A 17,045-nucleotide genomic window follows, 5' to 3' on the forward strand; every position below is an offset into this window, starting at 1 on the left:
ACCACCAGTCTGCCTAAAATTACATTCTTCGAAGGGTTTATTAGGGCTGAGAGGGACAAAATGGCCAGAGTTGGTTCTCACTCAGGATTTAGTATCTAAACAAGAGTGAAATCTCCTCCTCCGTTTCACTTTCATACAGACACAGGACATGTGATATATGTGGTGGTGTATACAACATTTTTGGAATTTTTGAATGTTTTTTGTTTTGTTTTCTTAATTAGACAGCCTGAAGATTTCTCCTAGTGTCTATTAGGCTTCTGCAGAGGGGGAGGGCAGAACTAGCTGGCCCATGTGCTGGTTTCTCTGGAGCGGGATGAACAGAGTGCATGATAATGAAAAGATGAAGATGAGGGCAAGGAAAGTAGGGAGAGCGGATGAGAGAGCAAATGAGGGAGGGAAGGATTGAGGAGGGGAGGGATGGCACCTCTACAAACATGGTGCCATTTTGTGTGCAGAGTTCACTGTGCTTTATGTTGGATGTGTGTGTGTGTGTATGCTGCACACAGAAGGATTGTGGGAAATGAGGGAGTTGTTGTAGGTGAACTACCTCACTGTCTGATGTCATCCAGGACACAACGATGGGTGAGAATGAGTGTTGTGCGTCTCTGACAGGACTAAGATGACTGTGCAAAAAAAAAAAAAAAAAAAAAAAAAAAAAAAAAAATGCACCAAAGACGGGGAGGTGCTTTCAGACAGTGTTTTCTATAACAGGACGTGTATGTCTCCCATGGGTATATCAGACAGGAGGCTGAATGCTTGAGGTGAGATTAGTCAGGAGCAGCATATGACATTCAAAACACTCACACATGCACACAAGTGCAAACAAGCGCTCACACACACACACACTGATGAACAGTGATGTACACTTTTGGAGATGGAAGTGATGAAACATCACTAATCTACTTTGGACAGGTAGATTAAGACAGGATTCATATTGCATGTCCACACATCACTGATATAATTGCTCAGTCTGTGTATATAAAATTGGAAGAAAGCTATACTCTAGGATTATGGGTACATTTCACTTTGCAATTCTAAAATAATTTATACCAACAATATTTATATGTATATGTATATATATACATAAGTACATTGTTTATATCTATACATATATATTTATAGTAACACATACCATACATATATATGCATGTATTCATAGTATAGCCACACAAATACACAGGAGTGAATATACACAATGACACAACAGAAAGAAAAGTAGAGCAGTGCGACATTGGGCAAGACTCAACCGAACATTCACGTCTTTCAAGGTCAAGCTTTGAGCCCCCCAAACCGAAGAGTTGGAGGAGTATTGCTATGGTCAAAGAGGCTCTCGGTCCGCCGAAGCCGCCTCGGTTTGGAGCTGAGGTCCCAGGGGGCCGGGGGCCAGGAGAGGGGTGGGGGTGGGGAGGCCAAAACCCAAAGTGTCAAATTAAGAGTATTGCTCTTAGTCGTGTCCTTTCTCTTTTCTTTCTTACAGTTTTACTCCCTCTCGCTCAGAGAATTCGGCTAGAGGAGGGAGTCTCTCTTGGAGAGGAAAGAGAAAGAAGGAAGGAGAGAGAGAGAGAGAGAGAGAGAGAGAGAGAGAGTGTGTGTGTGTTTGCAGTCTGACCGCCCCTGTGTGATGCAGCAGGCAGCCAGCGGGCGGTTTGTCGGGACCGGGGGGAGCAGAAGCGACACTTTAGAGCCACACAACCTGATGGTTCTAGAAGTCAGAGAAGAGATCTTGAGGACCCAAGTGAATTATAAAGGGTGCGATGGTCCGAGGCTGGTAAAAGGGATTGTCAATGAAAAGACCACCTACAGTGAGGAGAAGAGCAGAGAGACTGCAATTACTGACGTGCCCTGCAAGAGGCAGTCTTGCATACTCTGGTTGGAGGTGAAAAGGGATGGGTGGGGTGGGGGTTGGGGTGGTGGAAGTCTAACGGTCTCTGCTCTTTCTGCTGTATGTGGGGTTTTCATTGCACCAGGCGTTATAAGGTTAATAGACATCAACAACAACTGAAGTTGCACGGTTATCAATTCTGACAAAATCAAATCAAAATGATAATGTCATAATTTCAAGAGGTGAAATTAAGAGCTAAGAGAGGTTTCCCAAACAGAACTTCCTTGGAGATCATTCATTAGATTAAATTGAAACAAATAACAAAAAACAAGGCAGATCATTATGAGGACAAGGTTTTTTTTATGTGGCAACTTGGATGTACAGACAAATGTGGTTAGTATGTAACTCTGACAAATCAAATCCAGTGTGATTTTGGAGAGAGTTCAGCAGAATGGCTGCCATCACAGAAAGAGAGAGAGAGAAAGAGAGAGAAAGGAGCAACCCATTGGCTATGTGTTATTCAGGTAGAAGACAGCGTGGGCTGGCTATTTCTAGTACTGGAAGGACATCCCCCAGAATACGAAAAACCAACCAGTACCAAAAAAAGAGCAGTTACTATGGAAACAGCCACTGCCTTTGGGGTTCCGGGATCTCTCTCTCTCTCTCGCTCTCTCTCTCTCGTCAGTGATGGCCTCGTCCCTGCCATGGGTCAGCACAAACCCCGTCCTGTCTCGATAGAGCCACACTCCCCAAGCCAACAATCTCCATCCTTCCTCCTCCATCCTACCTCAGCCCCATCACATCCCCTTTTACTCTTCCTGAATCCAGCAGAACCTGAGGACCTACCCACAGTGAGCCCCCCATCTCGAAACTACCCACAACTGAACCAACTCCACAATGTATGTGGGACAATGGAACACATCCTCTCCTATTACACTTGAGGATGTATTCCATTGTCCATTGAGGATGCATTCCATTGTCCACTGAGGACATATTCCATTGTACCATACTTGAGGATGTATTCCCATAAGATAACGGTATACACACTCCATTAATGGATAATTGAACACCTCAAGTGGAAGAAGAGTCTCTGATAAGACCCTAATAGAGAGCACATAAGGAAACAGACCCAGTGCCTTGCAGGGGAAAATAACTAATGATTCCGTGGACACAATTGTGAAGGGGAACAGAACTAGTGACGTCTACAAAGAACATTCAAAGAGTTGGACCTCTTACAGGTAACATCCTGGGAAGGACCAATAGACTTGACTGCAAAGTCAATATTGACCAAAATCAATATTGATCCTGAATATCTGAATATTCACATTTTTTAACTTTTTTTTTTTCTCCAAACAATGGCCTAACATTTTTAACTTTATCTAATCTAACCTAAACCTGTCTTAACAGAAAAATGATAAATACCTGACACCAAGGGACATTTATTTAAGAGTCTCAGCAGTCTTCACTCTTTGGCTGGGGCTGGGAGGTTTAGCTGTGAGGAGTGGTATACTGAGGAAGGAGTTGGCTTGGGTTGAGGACGAAGATGATGAGAGGACAGAAATGGAGAGAGGGACTGTGCCGATGACAAGACGCTGTGAGTTAACTTGTGCTGGCCCCATGGGAGAGGACACGACTCACACAGACGACAACAGAGACGCTCACCAAGAGGAGAAAAAAACAGAAACAAACAAATAACCCAACAAAATAACAACAAAATTAAAACAAGAACAATTAGGTAGCAATGTCTCCATAGGGGTCCCTTGTTGCTGCTTTCGATTCTCCAGTACATGGCTTTGTGTCGTCTGGTAGTTATGAGTGTGGGGTTCTGGTTTGCTGGTGTATGTGTATGTGTCAGTGTCAAATGGGTGTTGACAAAGAATGGATAGGTTATAGAGGAACACGGTGAACCAGCCAACTAACCAGCCATATCTGATAGCCGTGTGAATGAGGATAGCAGATGCCTAGTGTGTGTGTGTGTGTGTGTGTGTGTGTGTGTGTGTAGTCAGACAGTGGGTGAAGGGTTGTTCATTTATCCTGAAATCAGGGGAACCAGTCTCATTCTTTAGGTGACTGACATGATCTGGGTAAAGTCTTAACCTGAGATATTGCTCATGTGGCCGATTTCAGTAGTCTATGTCTACACTATTAAACATGATGATCAAGTTGTCACTCTCAGTTGCCTATGATCTGCTATTAATTTTCAAATTATGCCACTTCAAGTAATCTAAAATAGAAACTGGACAGTAGAGACAGGAAATACCCCTGCTTGAGCGACATCACTTCCTGTAAAACCCATGTGACCTTGTCGCTAACAGTGGTGTGACCACCTGTTCTCTCTACAGTGCTACGGCTACAGTCAGACACACAAGCAGAAAGCATCTCAGCTGTGGTAGGAGATAAAGGTTTATTATTATTATTATTAATATTATTATTATTATTATTATTATTATCCTTATTTGTCAACATTAGTTTCATTATACCTATACAGCTTACACACAGCGCCTGTCACTTTTACAGAGATTGTGTCTGTCAGATCACATGGCCTAAATCCCTCCTATAGAAAAAAAAATGACAAAAAAGGCTGGTATAATTTACACTCCGAGAATGAGGTAACGATTCACAGTACAAATCCTTCAAGTCTTTTTTTTTTTTTTTTTTAAAGAACTTACACCTGCATTTATATCAATAAAAGATGGAAACAGTAAAAGAACAAAACAAAGAAAAAAAGCACTTTACAAATGATCTTCTGCTCAAAGTCCTTATAATCCCCTGTTCTCCTGTGTCTTATCTTTGTTTTACACATGTGTGTGTGTGTGTGTGTGATGATATGGTAGGGGATATGAGGACAAAATAAAAATAAAAGGACTTTTTTCTAATCCTCTCTTCATTGACCTTGTGGTACAAGTCTGTGTCTCTGTGTGTGTGTGTGTTCTGTTTTTGGTGTGTGTGTTTATGTTTGTGTGTGTGTGTGTGTGTGTGTGTGTGTGTGTTTTTGGTGGGCTAATGAGCTAAAAGAAGGAGTAATGCGGGACGGGGAAGGCGGGGACTTTCATGACGGGCAACAGAAGCATTCTCTTGGGTAAACCTAGGAGAGGAGAGAAGAGCACTCCACATAAGTCCAGCTTAAAAGCATCCAAAAACAAAATGAGAGAAAAAAAAAGAGAAAGAAACCTGGTTTATACTGATGTGGCACTGCCACACCAGGGCAAATTAAGCCTCATTTCATTCATTTGTAATGAGCTCTCTGGCCCATAATGAATAGGGAAAAAAGTGGGTGAGTGAGCAAGTGAGTGAGTGAGTGAATGAGAGACTGAGAAAGGAGAGAGAGAGAGAGAGAGAGTTCAGTAGTGAAGGGTAGAAGAGGAAGGAGAGTAGACACATTCATTACTTAAATGAATGAAAATCAAAATCATTTCCATGTGTAGCTGTGCATGTCGAGGTTTAACTCTGCGTCAGATATTAATTACTGTGAACTTGTTTCCATTTCCAAAAATGCAACAAATTCGGGTTAGTGGTGGCATGCATCATTATGGCTCTCTAATAGAGCCTGATTTCATAAAGGTTTAATGAAGAGCTCTCGTTTAGCTACTAATGAAATGATTGAAGTGAGCCTACACTTCCCCAAGGCATGCAAACACAAAAATGAACTTCATCACCATGTGAACCAAACACATCGACAGAAGGGGGGAAAAAAAATGTTTTGCTTTTTTTTTTTTTTTTTGAATGGCATTTATATAGCACTTCTTCTAGCCGTGTTCAACTTCAACTGAACTCAAAAGCGTGATCGAGGACATCTTTGTGATGCTGACAAAGATTAAGGGATGATTCTGAGCAGTGGGAAGCCGGGTACCAGCTGACGCTTGTCAACAGTCCTGGTGGTTCCAGAGTCAGGTCTGACTGGACCAGACTACAACCAGACCACAACCCTTCCAGATCCGTTCAAACAAACTGGCTTGAGAAAGTCCTACCACATATTTGTCACAAAACCAGCTGATTCTAGTCAGCACTTTGTTTTTTTCAAATTACTCTTCAGCCACATCAGCTAATCAGAGAAATCAGCTGTGGTTAGTGCAGAGGTAGAACCGATATGTGGTAGGACTTTAACTTTCTGACACCGGAGTTTGAGTTTTCTACCTCTGGTTCCAAGGTTAGGCGCTGTCTGGTAATGAGCTGGAGGCACATGCTGATTGGTTGACATGAGTCAGGTGTCTGCGCGCCCCTTTACCTTTGGGTTCCCACTGCTCTCACTGCATCAGGGGGTGTGTGCATGTGTTTGTGTGCGGGGGCGGGGGTGTACAAGGACGAGAGAATGAGGGTGGGGTGGGGGCTGTGACTGGCTGGTTTGCTTGCTGGTACTTTATGTGGAGCGTTCATCATGACAAAACTGTGTTCACAGCATGAAAATCTGTGTGTGTGAGTGAGAGAGAGAGAAAGTAATGTGTATGTGTATCTGTGAGTTTACAATATGTGAGTGAGTGAATTATTGAGTGTGTGTATGTTTATAGCATGTGAGAGAAACTGGCTGTGCTTAAATGTGTGGTGTGTTTGGGGTTGGCTGTAGCCTCCTCTCTGGGCAGCTGGGTTTGGTGTTTGCTTTTAGGGTGTTTCCTCACAGTGCACTGATGTGTCTTGTCCTTCCAGAAATCACAAAGCAGCAACACAAGGTCAAAAGGTCACGGCACCATGACAGGAGGGAGAGCACCAGACATGCAACAGCTCTGTGCTTTCCTCATGGCACACATCTCTGCCTGGGGTCGACCTGTTCTCTTTCATCGCACATCTCATTGTTTTATTAGATCTTTATTTCATTTCTCTCCAGAAACAACAATGGACACTTTGTCTCGACAGCCATAAGCCCAGACGTTTCTCCTTTATGCAGACATAGATGAGATTGGGTGGATGGGTTGGAGGTGTGGGCTGCTATAGGACCTCTCGTTATGTAGCAGGCAGAGAACAGGGCATCTGGGGCAACCAAAAGACTCCAGCCACCCCCCTCTCCACCCTCCAGGGGCAATAACATGGGGCCTCCACTTTAAATATGTCTACCCCCCTCCCTTTCAACCCGCATCCCTCCTATACCAACCCCCACCCCACCACAGCCCCGCCCAGTCAACCCCTGCACATAAGACTCATTCAAAGTATCGGCAGAGATGGGTGGGGGTCTGGTGAAGGAATGGGGTCCCAGTGCCACATACACAAGGTCTGTTTTGGATTCGGCATATTTTTAAAGGGTGTGTGACCTTAATAAGCGTGTGTATGTGTGTGTGCTTTCTTTATTAATTGTAGGGGTATGCCTCAGCTTACATGTGAGTACATTGTTTGTATGTATGTAGGTATGTATGTGAATAATAATAATAATAATAATAATAATAATAATAATAATACTATTTTATTAATATAGAAATGTTCAAGTATTTTCTTTAAATGTATATTATTGTATATTATTCTGCATGACTGCAATGTGAGTAAGAAGAATGTACACACTTGTTTGCATGTGACACTGTGGGCACATACAGGCTACCGTGCTGTGGGAACCACACAGGGACAACAGGCAGTAATACCAATATTTGCTTTTATTAACGTCAGAGTGCAATGAAGCAGAAATCTGTTGAGTAATTTGTAGCGCTGACTTTAAATGAGACTATGATTATTAGAAGTTTCGCTCAAATGATGTGAAATTAAAGGAATTGAGAACTTCCTTGTCTAAGGGTTGATCCACCAGTGTTTGAGTCTAGTGTTGTATGACATTAAGTTAGCAAGATGTTTTTGCACAGTGATTAAATTAGCATTAGTTTGTGCGGAATGGTATCTCATTGCATAACGCATCACGTGTCATACACATTAGAGCCCTACAGTATGTGTGTGTGTGCGCGTGTCTGCGTCTCTCTGTGTGTGTATGTGTAATTGTGTAATAAAAATAATCTGTATACGGATGAGCATACTTGTGAGTCATTGAATGCTTGTGTATGTGTGTAAGTGAGAATGTGTCTGTGTGTACATGTACTGCATGTTTGTGGATGAGTCATTACATGTGTGTGTGTGTGTATATGTGTGAGTGAAAGAGAGAGGATAGGAGTGTGTGTGTGTGTGTGTGTGTGTGTGTGTGTGTGTGTGGTGTGTGCACAGTAATACCTTGCAGGCTGTTGTAGCTTTGCAGTGGATGTGAGTGAGCATTGATCTTATTGGGCAGTGATGAAAGAGACTATGATAGCCATGCCTGGCGTTCAAAGCTCAAACTTGGCTCAGCTGCGCACACACACACACACACACACGCAAACACACTTGTGTACACACAGACACACTTTTGTAGACACACAACAGCTGCTAGCACTGCTGACCATTCCACATCCAACATAAACTTTCATGTCCAAATACTGTCATGACTACATTATGTTTGGACCAACAACCAAGATAAATAATTCTAGATGCTCTACAGTATGTCTATGCAGAGGCTCAAATGAAGATTAATATAGGGTTACACATAGATTTTGTGCATCTACTTTTAAGTGTTTGAGTGGTTTAAATGTTTGTGTTTGTGAAGTGTGTGTGTATGTGTGTGTGTGTGTGTGTGTGTAAATGTGCACTGCTTTGACTTGTTAATTTATGATCCCTAATTTAAGCGTCCTCAGGGAAGATCTGTGAATTGTGAGAATATGAACGTACAATTAATAAGGATTTCTTCAAATGTGCCTGCTGTCTGTGTGTGTGTGTGTGTGTACTGTAGGTAAAAGTGGCAGACACTACACATCTCTTGTTTCGGCATGCTTTCTAGTTCTGTATGCTAATTTACAATTCATAAGCAACTCTGTGTAAATGTGTGTATGTCCATCTGTATTTTGGCAAGCTTGTTTGTTTACTTGTGTATTTGTGGTACTGATCCCACTCCCACCACATCCCATCTCTTCCACCCCTGACGCGCGGATGCTTTGAATGGGATGTCTGTTGGGCTGTTCACAGCCTCGCTCATTACCACTTGAGGACACTCGTCCAGGGTAGAGCAGGGGAGCCCCCCAAACTGCCCCCTCCGGTCAGGCAAGCACAAGCTCGGTCCGCTGCTCCAACCACCGCAAGAACCAAAAGGTTAGGATCGCTTTTGTGTTAATTTTTTTGTGTTATATAAATCGCTAGACCATTTAAGATGCATGGATTTCTGTGCGTGTGTTTTGAGCCAGATTCTTAATTCGGACCCATCTAACTGGAAGCTCGGTTTCCGTGGCATCGTCTCTTTAAGCTGTGGGGGGTTGTGGGATTGATTGAGAACCCTAGATTGAGGAAGAGAGGAAGGAGAGGGATGTGTGTGTGTGTGTGTGTGTGTGTACGTACCGTAAGCTGGAGCTGCTGCAGCCGCACTGTACCCGTATGGAGTCCCGAAGCCTGCAGACACCAGGACACACACACACACACTTACTTAACTTGCCATCAAATGACAGAACACATTCAGAATTCCCTGAAAATCACATACCACTAACTATCACAGAACAGAAAAAAAAATGCACAAAACATTAAAACAAACACACACAGACACACAGACACACACACAGAAACACACCCTGCAACTGCAATTCATTCGTGCAATTCATGCAATTCATATTCACAGAGATTATAGACAAATAAAGAGATAAGACAGATGCTCACTTGCTCAGATACACAGTTATAGACCCTTTCAACAAGGTAAACAAAAACAATGCTTGAACGTTCTATTTGGGCCCCAATCTACTTCCTCTGCATTAAGATAACATATGGAATGTTAAAACGGAAGTCTTGTGGGGCCAACTATGATGCTAATAATGGAACTCTCTTGAAAGGGTCCATAGTTGTGCACAGACACAGTCCCATTTACAAAACCAGTATGTATATCCCCATACAAACATACGTACTAACAATAACACCTGTAACACACACACACACACACACCTGGCGTGACGTATCCTGGAGCGGCAGCGCTGATGAAGGCTCCTCTTGTGAGAGCGGCCCGGCCTCGACCCCGGGCTGCCTGCGCCGCCACAGCAGACGCAGCAGCGGCAGCCGCAATGGCCCCTTTAGTCTGAGAACACACGCACACGCACACACACACACACATACACACACACTTACATTACACACAAAGTCAGGCAGTGTTTGACACATGAAACTGCGCGTCCAAGTAGAGGCTCTAATCTTGTTAGTGGGTGAGGAAGGTCACTGCAGCGGTCTGGGCCTGATGAGCGTATCGGCCTATCGAGCCCCCGCCGCTTGTCGTCAAGGTAAGAGCATGGATTATTGATTGGGATCTCTGCTTGCCAAGAATGAATTATTGATCGCCTGAGAGAGGCTAAGTGGCTGGGGACAGACTGAGTCCGCGGCTCCGGTCATTGATCCCTGATCGGATGCAGAGGCAGGGACATACAGAACAACAGCAGGTGTGTGTGTGTGTTCGTGTGTGTGTGTGTATGTACGTGTGTTTAGAAGCCTTTGCAACAGTGACCATGAATGCATTTGTGTGTGTGTGTGTGTGTGTGTGTGTGTGTGTGTGTATGTGAGACAGAGGGCAACAAAGACTGTGCATGCATACAGAATACGGAGTGCAGATATGAGTGTGTGTGTGTATGAGACTTGGGTATGGTTACAAAGTACTGTGGTGCCAACTGTTGTATCTGTGGTGTAAAATGTGTGTGTGGGGTATACGTGCTTGTTTATGTGTGCATGTGTGTGTGTGTGTGTGTGTGTGTGTGTGTATGTGTGTGAGAGAGAGTTACCTGAGGGATGAGCTTCTTCTTCTTGTTGCCAGCGGCGTTGGGGCCGGAGAAGAGCTTCTCCAGAGCGGCCAGGGCTGCGCTCGCCTTCGCCACCTTCTTATTGGGTCCCGCGCCGCGGAACTTCTGCCCATCAACCTCCACCTGCCAATCACAGCACATAAGTGGGCGGGAACATACTGTACGACAACAACAGTTGACTACAGGCACAGTGTGGGGCATCAACATCTGTATGTCGCTGTAATAGACCTGAATTTATACATGCATTTAGGCAACCTATGGTAAAATCAATGCTAATTCATAATAGATGTGCTTCATAATAGATGTGCTTGTTTAAAAGGGGTAATTGCACCAAACATTAGAAGTCCTCAGCATCATTGACCGGCTGAAAGGTCGACTAACAGACTAATGGTCCACTTACTACTTACTGCTCAGAGGGATGTGCTCTGTAATTGTAACGTTATAAATTCAACGTCTGTTACGTTGGTTCAATAGGTCTTACACGTTCCTCTCTTTACCATGGTTTACCACATTTTAAACAGATTTGTGCTTATGCTGTGTCTAATTTCTACCTTGTATCCTATTTACACTACACATTTTCCCAAAGGACAATTAAGCTATTGACTAATTGATTAAGGGATTGATCGAGAGTATTTCTTGCTGGTGCTCCGTCACCTCTCGGGAGAGTGCAACACAGTGAACAGATACTGATCTGACCTAGTTAATGACATTAACATCCATGACTGTAACTGATATGGTAGCTATACACTCTACCGAGAGTGTGTGTAACCTCAGTGACACAAAATGCAAGGTTGTTTATGCTATCTTTTGTCTGTGTGTGTGTTTTTGTGAGTATGCATGTGTGTGTGTGCGTGTTTACCTGTGTGTATGTGTATTTAAGTGTGTATGTTTGCGTGTGTGTGTATATACGTGTGTGTGTGTGTGTGTGTGTGTGTGTGTTACCTCCATGACGAAGCGTTTATCATGGCTGCCTCCACTTTCTGAGATGAGCTCGTATTTGAGGCCTCTGCGCTTCTCGTTCAGCTCCATCACTGGGTTCTTACCGCTCGCTGTCAGAATGGGGCCCTGAGTTCTCACCTACAAACACACACACACACACACACACAGAGAGACATCAGTATGCTAGAAAGACATAAACAAAAATGCCACTGCCTGAAGCCTCCACAGCTGCTGTTCCAAGCTGATCACTAATCACACTCCAAACTAGGCCTTCAAGCAACACCAAAGCACTTTTCCTCTGTCGCACGCACACTATTTGTTTATCCAGCACCGGCATTGCAAATAACAATGTCCACAGACAAGGTAGATTATGTTGCATTATTTTATGATTAAGTATTATGCATTGCGACATCAGTGCATCAGAGAGGAGTGACTGATAATGACTGGCTGACTCTATGATTGTGTTACATGCTCCAAATGTAAAGCACATTCTGTTTATGAAAGGTGTTATACAAATAAAGCTTATTATTATTATCATTATTATTATTAATATTATTATTATTATTATTATTATTAGAAACAAGTCAAATTTGTAGTTTCATTCCATCGAACTACAGATCCGCTACCCGATCTGGCAAACTTATATATTATATAATAGCCAAGGGCCGCAAAGCGAATGCAGAAGTGCCGTTCACCCTGTTACAAGTTGATGAACCACTGAAATGATTTTGGAAACATTTTAAGGTTCAAAAAACTCTTTGGTGTTGCTTTCATGTGCAGTGGCTGAGCCTGCATGGACAACTGTACAGTACAGTATATTAGTGATGCATTAGTGAGCACCATGTGCATTTGAGTGTGTGACTGTATCAGTGGAGGTTGCTGCTCTTTGCAATAGGGGAAGCTCTGATAAACATGGTCAATTATTAAATTAATATGATTAAGGTGCTACATTGTTCTTTGAGGGCAAAAAATATCCCAAAACCCAGAATAGACCAAACAGTAGGCTATAGAGTTGGCATGGCAGACATGGCAGCTTGGGGGGAGTTTAGGCTAGCCTTCTAGAGTTATTTCTCTGTGCACGTTCATCTGCCTTGCTGTGTATTTTTAATCTCCCCTGGTGGGCCTTTAAAATTCAAGTAAACATTAGCATAATGTAGCCTAGCCTACACATTATATAGCGCGCTACACCTAACTTAGCCTAAATACACAACTGAAACAAAAGCAAGTCACAAACTCCAACTCCACATTATGGTTTTATTTACAGTATGCTATTTACAAAGACAAATAAAAACCGACTGTATTGCTCACAAATGATGAGAATTTGAGCTGCAACTTGCCTTGTCTTGACTTCACCTGCCAACACTAACGTAACGCATCCCTTGAACTTGAACCACTTCCTGTCAGATCGCGACATATGCTGTCAATCAAAGAAAGTCCAGCCTCTATGACGGTTCCTCCAATCATCATACAGAAGCTCGGCGTCCGGGCCATCCCACTGTCCCATTCACTCCCAGAGACGCTGGGAAATGACGATTTTGTGGCGTTTGTCCAATAAAGATCTAGTTTTTCTGCACTGAGATCAGCCTGCTCTGTAGTGCCATTGAAAGTCCAGTGAAGCCGAGCGTCTATGGGTTTTTGCATGGTTTTTTGATGGATCGTGTCGTCTTAGCAATGTATTACGGGTGCGGAATCACAATAAATCCGGCAAAACCTTATTGCTGAACAAACTAGCCATGAAGATGAACATGTTTTCAGCATGTTGTAGTTGGAATAGTAGACTAGAAGCTAATGTTATAGTGTTATTTGATGCGATATTCCATGATATTTTAGGAGGCTGAGCTTCCCCTGTAGTCTTAGAGCAATCGCCTCTGCTGTGATGTGTGCTGATCAGACTTCAGACAGCACATCAGATGTGTGCTGTCTGAAGTGTGTGTGTACTTCCAGTGTGTTAGATCTGTCTGTAGTGTGGTATATGTGTGTTTCTGTGTGTATGTTAATGTACTTCCAGTGTGTTGAAACACGTTTGTGTGTGTGTGTGTGTGTGTGTGTGTGTGTGTACGTTCATGTACCACCAGTGTGTTGGAGCTGTCTGTGGAGTGGTGTGTGTGTGTGTGTGTGTGTGTGTGTGTGTGTGTGTGTGTGTGTGTGTGTGTGTGTGTGTGTGTGTGTGTGTGTGTGCATGTACCTCCGGTTTGTGTTTGTGTACCTCCAGTGTGTTGGAGCTGTCTGTAGAGTGGTGTGTGTGTGTGTGTGTGTGTGTGCATGTGTGTGCATGTACCTCCGGTTTGTGTTTGTGTACCTCCAGTGTGTTGGAGCTGTCTGTGGAGTGGGTGTGTGTGTGTGTGTGTGTGTGTGTGTGTGCATGTGTGTGTGTGTGCATGTGTGTGCATGTACCTCCGGTTTGTGTTTGTGTACCTCCAGTGTGTTGGAGCTGTCTGTGGAGTGCGATGTGTTATTGCTTGAGTTGGTGGACGACTCGCTTTTCCCCTCCCCGTCTGACTTCTCATCTGCACTCATGGAGTCCAGATCCGTATCGAAGCCTGTGGGGTAGCCCATCGCCTGCAGCACCTGGACACAGGGTGGAAGGAGGGAGAGAGAGAGGAGGCGGGGAGGGGGGGAGAGAGAGAGAGAGAGAGGAGGAAGAAGAGAAAGACAGCAGGAGAGAGACAGAGACAGAGAGAGAAGGGGGGAGGGAGTGAGAGAGATAGATTGGAGAGATCAGATCACCAAAGTGTTTTATCTCCCAACACATCTGCCCTCCACAGCGCAGGAGTTGCTCAGCACACACACACACACACACACACCACTGCAGCCGGAGTATCAGGATGCAGCCCAGATACACACATTTACAGAGAGAGAGAGAGAGAGAGATAGAGAGAATTCGTTTGATTTACGTAAAAACGATTTACGTTTAGTGGGGCTTAAATATCATCCCTTGCATTTATCATCTAGTCATACATTCAGCTGACTACACCAGTAATAACAAATCAATAGTACTGTTCAGTATCATGGACGAACACAACTTCTATTCACTAACTATTTTGGCAGCCACTTTGGTTCTATATCATGTACACACACGCACACACACACACACACACACACACACACACACACACACACTGCCAACCACCCCTACTAGACACACACACACTCTGGCAACCACCCCTAGACACACACACACACACTCTGCCAACCACCCCTAGACAGACACACACTCTGCCAACCACCCCTAGACACACACACACACACACTCTGCCAACCACCCCTAGACACACACACACACACACTCTGCCTACCACCCCTAGACACACGCGCACACAGACTGTCCTGCAGCCGCGGTCACGTCCTCTCTGCATCAGGTGAAGCAGGTCATGCCGGTGTGTGTGTGGCAAAGCAGATGGTCCCAGGGCAGTGTGGTGCTCTCAGGAGCGTGCCCACGCTGCCCCGTGCCCGTCTGACCCACATTGGCATGGGCACCGGGCCGCCGACACTAGAGCGCCTCTGCACAGGGCTGGGCCTTTTATGGCAATCCGAAGGGAAAGAGGATTATGCCGGCTCTGTGCTCCAGAGAGCCTCTTTGTTCACAACGACTTTGGGATTACACGGATTTGGCCCTTTCTTGCACCCTGCCGGTGTGTGTAAGGGTGTGTTTGTGTGTGTGTGTGTGTGCTTCCGAGCGTTCCAGACAGATATGAATGAGGCTGCGTGCTACTGTATTTGTCCCATGCCTCTCACTCTCACACACACACACACCCTACACAGCCTCTATACTCTTCCATCACTCTAGCTATGACCAACCACCATGGAATCTTGGCATGTCCATCTCCTCTGGCAGTCATGACTGACAGCCTTAAACAGCCCTCGCAACACAAATCAAGCCACGGAAGGCTTCTTCCAAACACATTCAATGGTGCTTCTGCAGTATTGGATTACACCTGTATCACAGGACTTACGCAGTAAGGATTCCCTGAAGAACAGGCTCATGATTCTGATTGTCATGTTGGAGGTTCATTCTGAGGGCGCTTGGTAAAACATGCTTAGCCCCAGAGGCAGTTTTAATCTTTTGAGACCAGAACTGCAAACGATGCAGACAATTCCTACCATACAGATGTGACCATCACATGCTAATGTTGCACGCACGCACGCGCGCACACACACACACAACCACAAAGCTGAAGGTATATCACATGCTAATGTCACATTTATGTTGTTGCTCTTGTTGCTGTCAAAAAGTTTCTCTGTGAAGTGTGGCTAGTGTAGTTGTAACGGTGTGAGCCCATAGAGATGTGTGGTGTTTGGCTAGTACAGTATACAGTGTAACGGTGTGAGCCTATAGAGATGTCTGTAGTGTGGCTTGTGTAGTTGTAATAGTGTGAGCCTATAGAGATGTGTGTAGTGTGGCTAGTGTAGTTGTAACGGTGTGAGCCTATAGAGATGTGTGTAGTGTGGCTAGTGTAGTTGTAACGGTGTGGGCCCATTGAGATGTGTGTTTCCCTTAAGGCAGAGAGCAAGGCAGGCCTGCCACAGTGAGTACTCCTCTGATTTATTTTAATGCTCTGCACTGGCTGCACTACACAGGAGGGGGAGTGCACTTTGTCTCGTCTACAAAGTCCACAAGGCTGAGAGCACTGTTACCCCTACAGCACTGCACCCTCAGCTCCAACACACACACACACACACTCCATCTTTCTCTGTCTTACACAAATACACACACACATTATCTCGCACTCCCTCGAGCACACACAGATACACACACATATTCCCCCTCCTCTCTCAGAAACATGAGCGATCTCTCTCTCTCAAACACACACACACACCTAGCCTCCTGTCCTGACCCCTATCTCCCACTGGTGCGGCCCAAAGGCAATAAAAAGCTGTGCGGTTGCCCGGTACACCAGCGTGAGCAACTTTAAACATCAGCAGCAGCAGCCGTGTTCCCTGCTCTGACACCGTCAGCACTCTGGCCCACAGTCTCAGCGCTGGACTCTAATTGGCTCTGGACCACGGCCATGTCCACACAGAGCACCAACCAACCACAGCTCCGCACGTAGACAAACCAGTCAAGTGCTTCCTGCATCAACAGCTTCATTACAAACAGGGGCTTGCTCTCCCTAACCAGTTGTGGCAGAAGTTAATATCAATTTGTTACAATGTAACTACACTATCAATTACCATATTAATATCACTTTGTGACAATGTAACTACCCTATCAATTACGATATTAAGTAGTTAATATCAATTTGTTACAATGTAACTATCCTATCAATTACAATATTAAATGATTAATATTGTTACAATGTAACTACCCTATCAATCCTATCAATTATGATATTAAGTAGTTAATATCAATTTGTTACAATGTAACTACACTATTACTAAGTACTATATTAAGTTGTAATAGCTTAGTAATAGCTATATCACAAACACAAACTCAAACACAGCTCTGACACCCTGTGAGCTCACAAACGCGCACAAACACACACACACAAACAGCGCTGCTCACCTTGACGGCCACGTGCAGCTTGGCGGTC

General features: G+C 44.4%; 1 protein-coding gene across 4 annotated transcripts in view; it reads right to left on the reverse strand.

Annotated features, from left to right (window-relative positions):
• Positions 1 to 682: 682 nt before the first annotated feature.
• The window catches only part of LOC125304344 (spermatid perinuclear RNA binding protein), a 46,170-nt gene continuing 29,807 nt past the window's right edge, over positions 683 to 17,045 (reverse strand). Inside the window, exons 11-17 of one of the 4 annotated variants that reach the window (XM_048258531.1) lie at positions 17,018 to 17,045; positions 13,930 to 14,082; positions 11,518 to 11,652; positions 10,558 to 10,698; positions 9,737 to 9,866; positions 9,146 to 9,196; positions 683 to 1,797 (exon numbers count right to left, since the gene is read on the reverse strand). The exon at positions 17,018 to 17,045 is cut by the window's right edge and continues 181 nt beyond it. In XM_048258531.1, the coding sequence (XP_048114488.1) occupies positions 1,703 to 1,797; positions 9,146 to 9,196; positions 9,737 to 9,866; positions 10,558 to 10,698; positions 11,518 to 11,652; positions 13,930 to 14,082; positions 17,018 to 17,045 (733 nt within the window). In that variant the 3' untranslated portion in view covers positions 683 to 1,702. Of the gene's footprint in view, positions 1,798 to 2,162; positions 4,908 to 9,145; positions 9,197 to 9,736; positions 9,867 to 10,557; positions 10,699 to 11,517; positions 11,653 to 13,908; positions 14,083 to 17,017 lie in introns of those variants that run through there. The other 3 variants (XM_048258529.1, XM_048258532.1, XM_048258530.1) reach the window with 3 other exon arrangements.

Source organism: Alosa alosa, chromosome 12, assembly GCF_017589495.1.
Source record: "Alosa alosa isolate M-15738 ecotype Scorff River chromosome 12, AALO_Geno_1.1, whole genome shotgun sequence".
NCBI lineage: Eukaryota > Metazoa > Chordata > Actinopteri > Clupeiformes > Clupeidae > Alosa > Alosa alosa.